The 6,932-nt window shown below is 40.8% G+C and overlaps 1 protein-coding gene across 1 annotated transcript in view; it reads right to left on the reverse strand.

Moving 5' to 3' along the window:
• The window catches only part of LOC103778860 (3-hydroxyisobutyrate dehydrogenase, mitochondrial-like), a gene marked incomplete at its 3' end in the record, with an annotated part of 7,665 nt that extends 7,132 nt beyond the window's left edge, over positions 1-533 (reverse strand). The window contains exon 1 of the mRNA XM_008946475.1: positions 381-533. Within this exon, the coding sequence (XP_008944723.1) occupies positions 381-527 (147 nt within the window). The remainder of the gene's footprint in view (positions 1-380) is intronic.
• Between the last annotated feature and the right edge of the window lie 6,399 nt (positions 534-6,932).

Genomic DNA, 6,932 nt, shown 5'->3' on the forward strand with positions numbered 1-6,932 from the left:
ATTTAACCTGAAAAGGTCAAAGTAGGAACCAGATGAAAAGCAGCCCACTGGCCATCTACTCCTGGGGGAGAAGGAAGTAGGAGAAAGGAGGAGGTAAAAGAACAGGTCATCAACCTACTCTCATAAAAAGAGGGGGAAAAAGCCAGCCAGAGAAGTCCAACAAGGTAGCAATTCTGGCTAACAGCATGAGAATTACTAAGGGTAGAATCATGTCTTTGCTTCAGGTGAAACCTCCCAGATTCAGACTGTATTGACTATGCTGTTCTAGTTCCAACTGTGATCTTAATCAAGAAAAAAAAATTATTACTTAATAGCACTGCATGCAAGAAGCATTCAACACATATAGTTATTGTTGGAATAAAGAAAGTTTATTACTATACCTGAGCACCCAAGTCTTGAAACTCTTTGCAAGCTTCTGGGAACACATCATATGCAATAACTGGATATCCATGTTTTACCAGGTTTTTTGCCATTGGATTTCCCATGTTACCCAGCCCAATGAATCCAACTGGGGTTTTGGAAGCCATTGCCCTAGAACACACTGATTTCAAAACAATAAATATCAATATATTTGTATTTTAGAGTAATGTGTAAAAATGATGTAACAAAAGGTAGCATGTAATCTCTTTTCATCGATTTAAACAACTTTATGCTTAAAAATGGTGGAAACGTGAATCCTATTCTACATAATTTAAACCTAAAATTATAGCTCATATTCGGCCACAAATTATTTTTCCACATATCAAAGAAAAATAATTTTAATTACAAAAATATTAAATTGGTGTTTCAATATGGATGTTTCAAAAAGTATAGTAATAATCAAACTTCAGCAACATCCCTGAAAGCTAATGTCTGAGAAGAGCTTAAACACAGACCTGAAATATGCAGGCTTGTCTCTGTTTTGTTATGTGTCTAAATCCTAAACTGGATATGCAAAACCTAACTTTTTATATATTTTGCACACTCCTTACTTGCAACTAATTTGGGATATAGCACCTGTTCTCTAGAAATGGACTGAGGCTGTTACTTCATTTCATGCAGCCCCTGGCAGATAATAACTGGACTCTTCTCATCCTGCACTCAGATATAAGCCACTAACCTAAAGGTCAAGGTCTCCATAATAAATCATTGCACATCCTTTGAGCCCTGGAATCACAGTTTAAAAGCAAACACTGAAAACTAGAACAAACTATAGTGTAAATACAAAATTATCAAGTCTTTACAGGAATAACCCCTGTGTTCTGTTTGCTGTACTACCAAAACAGAACTGTAAAGGATAACCTACAGCCCTGTGGAAAACACTACACTTCCACTTAACTTTTTACAGGCAGCCAGCAAATATCAGATGCTGGACAGCAAGTAGCATTGCAGGCATCCATCTCCTGTAATCACTGTCTGGTTGACCTAAACACTCCTCATCCAAGGGCAGCACAATTTGGCAGTGCTGAGGTTTCTTTGCTAATTACACAAAATAACTTCTCCTTTATGACAAAGGAAAAAGTTATGCAGAATAAGCACTAAGGCATGTGGCAGCTAAGCAGCCAGAAACAGGGCTAACTAACCACTGAACTACCGTAACTCTGAAGTGCACACACAGGAACTGAGCCTAAGCTGGATCCAGGCTCTAAGAGGTCTCAGTGCTTAGCAAAGAATCCTCCCTAGGCCAATAACACTTGATTAATCATTTTAAAGTCTTTCTGACTTTAAGCTCCTTCTTAGCCAGCAACGGTCATGCTCCTTCACCTGCAGCCCTATTTTGGAAGTGACACATTCAATAAATCAGGTTTGTTGAGAGAACTTTGGGCCGAGACAGTTTCCACAGATGCCTGCAGCAATTACATAGCTAGAGAAGTAGCAGAATTAAAAAAAAAAGAAAACAACCTGCACTGGGAAAATGCTTACTGCAAACCGAGATAAATCATGAAAAGAGCACGTATTTTTTTTTTTAATATGTGCTACATGTCAACTGTAGGGAACAAATGAACAAAACTAGAACACCACCATCAGCCATGGTAATCATCCTGGAGTCTTTTCTTCTCATAGTTTCTATGAGTCAGTCTTCCCCAGTACAACACACTAATAAAAAATTGCTCCTTTCATTAGCCTGAAGCTTCCAGCTTCCTGAGGAGGTTAAAATCCTAGTTTTCAGCATCTTTCTTTCTTTATCCCTTAATAAAAGTGGATCTTATTTACTTTGTCTTCAGTAAAGCTTTCAAAACAGCCTCCTCTAGTATCTCAGTAGCCAAATGGGGAAAGTATGCACTGGACTGGATTGCAAGACTGACTGATAGAAGAAATACTGTCTGAACTGCTCGCCTTAAAAAACAGGGATCAGTGCCTCAGCAACAGTCAGTTGCATGTGATGTTCCTCATGGGTCAATACTGGGGCTGCTGCTGTTTAAAAATGTCATCAATGACTGTGATGGTGGGACATAAGCAGGTATGAGACATCACCAAGATCATGTCTGACGTGGAACTGGGGGGAATGGCTGAAAAACTGCAAAGTACGGCTACCATTCAGAAAGACTGGAGGAATGGGCCTCAGGAAGCTCAACAAAGACCTGTACTTGAGGCAGGAGATGTCATTGCAGGCTGAGTACTGGGTAGACAGGCTGCAGCTCTGCAGAACCCGTGGCTTCCCACAGACAACAAACTGAACGTGAACCAGCAGCGCACCCTTGCAGCACAAGGCTAATGTCACACTGTGCTGCACTAGCAAGAGCAGAGCCAACAAGTCAAAGAAATGAATGACTCCACTCCACTCAGAACCACACACAAGAGATACAGTGAAACTGCACACAGCCCAGAAGACATCAAGCGGTGCGGCTGAGGAGCTGGGGAATATGGTGCATGAGCAGAGGCTAAGGGAGTCGTCTTTGCTTAGCTTGGAGAAGCAAAGTCTAACTGTAGTCTTCTACCACCTATGGAGTGGGAGGGAAGAAGAGCTACAGAGTGAATGAAGCCAGATCCTTCACAGAGATGCACAACAATAGGATACAGGGCAATGGCCAAAAGCTGCAGGAAGGGAAACTCCAGCTGGAAATAAGAAAAGCATCCCTGATGAGGAGAAAGATTCTGCACTGGAACAGGCTGCACAGAGAAGTGATGAAACCTCCATCCTTGGAGCAACTTTGGAACAGTCTGAGCAACCTCGGTCTAGCTTTAAAGTCAGCCTTGCTTCCAAACCTGTTTTCTTAGTTTCTGTGGATTCCATGTAACCTCATCAGAAGCATAACTCTGGCTATCATGTCTAGGCTTGTTCTTGTAGACTCCTCACTTTTATTCTGATCTTTTCTCACACCATCTCATGGACATCTAATCATCACCTCAAACTAAACATCAACAAATCTCTTAATCACCTTCATAAAACTTTCTTGATACCTTTTTTTTCTGTAGCAGTGCTGACACCAGCAGTGATGCTTGTCACTCACACCTATAACCTAGAAGATGCATCCATGACCTGCTCAAATCTCATTGATTCCTCCTTTGTCATACCTGAGACCTCAGCTACCTCAGAGCCTGGCCACCTGCCTCAACTTAACAGACATAATTTTGCCTTGAACTTCATGAAATATTGGGAATTGAGAAGGACATTTTGCCCATGCTACTTTCTGTCACTCCTCCTCTGCATCCTGCCCTGCTTTTCTCTACCATGTCACATAAGACTGCTTTGCTTTGACAGCTTTTCATGGCTATCATCACATCTCACTATAAAGACATCAGCTGGTAGGTAATTGGACCGCAATAACAAGCCTATTGCCAACAAACATTTCTATTACTTCTCTAAGGCAGCTCTTTACAATGTAAATATACATGAAACTAACTCATTCTTGACTATAAGGTCTTCCTCAATAATCTTCATTTTGCAATATCCCCAGAAGGCATAACAACACCCAGGCTGGAATATGAGGCAACATGCTGATCTGTATTATTATCGTCTCACTGTATTCTACTATTTCCCCTTTTGTCTATTTCTGTGTATTTTTCCAGTTCTTAGTTCATGAATAAGGGATCATTTTCTGTTCTGTGCTAACTAGAAAATACTCAAATCCATAGGAATGGGGACCTGTTAGAGAAATAGTCCAATTCCTGATTCAGTTTCTGACTTCTCAGTTTGGTTTCACTTTTTACAGTCCAGTGTTAAATGAACTATTGTAAAATTTTATAATTTGATTAACAGATCTGAAAAGCCTCCAGATCTCCAGGTACTCAAATATAAGAAAACTGCTATGAAGGACTGATGAAATAAGCTCACAGACACACCTAACAAAGATGACTTCAATTAAATTTGAATCAACTGCATTTAGAATCATGGCATATTTTTTAATGACTACTTAAGACAGTGGGGGTTTGCCAAACAGAGGAGAGAAGAGATTTTTCCCATCTTCCTATTAGATGAAACTCCACAGGTGCTGTCACGGAGAAGTCATGTCCAGCTTGAGTATCTAGGCACTGTTTACCATGTGAATGAAACATGGTACAGGCTCGGTTTTGAAGCAACTGTATAATTCAAACATCTAAGGAATGATATTCTGCAAACACCCCCACACGTACACTTAACTAATCCCTTCAATTGTACAAGCGTTTGCAGAAACTGTCCCTGTGGTATTAAGTCTGTTTTAATTCAAGCATAAAATCTACTGTAACCTGCTGCAGTCACATGGCTGGAAAAATGCCCAGTCCACACTCAACTTGTAACAGAGGGCACAACATCAGAAGTAGGAGCAATAGAAGCGACTTCTAAAACAATCCCTGATACCACGTGCAACTAATTCTCCTCCACTGGGAACAGAACCAGCAACATAGGTTAATCTACAGATCAAGTTAATTGTGAGCAAAACCAGTTACAGCTACACCGACCCAAAGAGTTTGGGCTTTTCCCAGGAGACTCTTCATTATTCTCTTGGAGGAACACGTTCCTGCAGAGCCCTGTGCCTATGAAGACTCTGTTGATGAGGAGAATCAATTTATGACCCTCTTGCCGTATTGCAGGTTTACAGACTTTTCAAAGTCAACGTAAAATAGAAATAGTTGACCTGATCTACAATTTCACAAGAATTTTACCTTAAAAATATTTTAAATCTCTGAATGCCTTTACTTAAACAAAATACATCCACTAAGACAGTAAACTCAGAAATGCACAGACTGCAACCCTGTCCTTAGAACACCTGGCCTGTCAATGGCCTAATACCTATCTTTTCAAGCTTCTACATAAAGATAACATAAGCAATTTTATTTTTAACTGGAACGACGACAGTTACAAGTTTAGCTCATTTCAGATGTTTCCATTTCATTTTATGCTATTCTCCAGAGTAATGCCTCTTATAGTTTCAAGAAGGAATGTCAACTCCACTGGTGCCTTGACTTCACTGCAAATACTGGACTGCACAGACGCTGTGATGTGCAGTGCACAGGACATTTCTCGGTACTCAGATAAAAAGGAACGAATATCTGGGTAGGACCACAGAGAGCAGAGCTGGAGAAGGTCCACTACAATCGTACTCTAAGGGAACACATGGTCTAGCTGGCCAAGAACAGGACTGAGAAGCCAGTAACTCTCAAATTATAATCTCAACTATATTACTTACTTTTTGGCTTTCTAGAATTTATTTTGAACCATGTTTGCCAAAATGCTAGCTCCTCAGGTGGACTCTCTAGCTCCACAGTCAAATGAAACTGACAAACCTGGCACAAGAGATAACAGCCCTCAAACTCCCATCCCATGTGAATTTCCTAATCAGAGTGGTTGCTAGTCATATGACTATTCTCCATCTCTCTGAATCAATGACTCTTGAGCTCTTTTCCAACCCAGTAGGTGAGATGTAGCAGCAGCATGGGAAGATACCCAGAGGAAACTCAACTACTGAAGCTGCTGGGTTTGCTCAGGGCTTTACGAGAAAGTACAGTCACATATGAAGTAATTTGACAAGGAGAGGAAAACATGATGACAACTGAATATGAACCACTAAAGGTTTTTACCACTAATTTAGCATCTTAAGTTCTAGTACAAATACAACAGAAGACACCATCCCTCTTCTCTTTCCTGCTATGAAAGAAAGGATCAGAGACAGAGACTGCTTCTGTGATTTGTGCAGACTTTTCTATGGAAACTCATAAAACCTCTGTTGAACCAGATGCTGGAGGGAACTACATGGAGAAGCATAGAAGTTAGAGAGGCCAGCTGTACAGGGGCAGAATCAGGCCTTTCTGCTCCTACAAGCTTTGCCAATGGAATTTAAATTGCCCCAGGGTCACAGGCTTTTAAAGGTTATGCAATGATTTTGAGAAGTGCACTCTGCCAAAATCATAATTTAAGAAGATTACAAGACTCTAAATTTGGCCAGTTTTACATTGAAAGCATCCCACTTGCTCTTCCTTGCCTCTGTAAAGGTCTGCTGATGAAAAACAGACATACTATCTTGTAACAGTCTTCTTACCTCATTTTTCTTATCTGTAGCTATACCTCATGAAGTGCTTGCTCATACATTTAAAGAGACAACCATGCAGTAAGCAGTGCTCATCTAAAAAGAATATCAAGTGTATGGTTGATCCCTTAATTAAGTAATGTGCTGGACTTCTGAGCAGCAGGTCTTTCTGTCATAATCCTTGCTTAGTAATTAATGCTTCTCTGCACCAGAGCATGGAATCGTTCGACAGTTCAAACACAGCTGCTGCATCAAAAAAGTGCTATTTAACTATTAACTGAATGGGTCCCTGCTACTCATTGAAAAATATCTGTAATGATATTTTTGTTCTCTAGCAGGGTACTGTTTCCTCTGATGAACTGCTCCCTCAGCTGATGAATCTTCATCCACCAAAAAATCTTCCTTCTCAGCCATGATACCCCATTAACCTCCCAACACCTCATTAACCTCCCTTCAGGCCACGTCCACCCGCCCTCCTCTCCACTCCCCCCCCCCCCCCCTCCTCAC

The sequence above is a fragment of the Merops nubicus genome, unplaced genomic scaffold (genome assembly GCF_000691845.1).
Source record: "Merops nubicus isolate BGI_N331 unplaced genomic scaffold, ASM69184v1 scaffold14048, whole genome shotgun sequence".
Taxonomy (NCBI): Eukaryota; Metazoa; Chordata; class Aves; order Coraciiformes; family Meropidae; genus Merops; species Merops nubicus.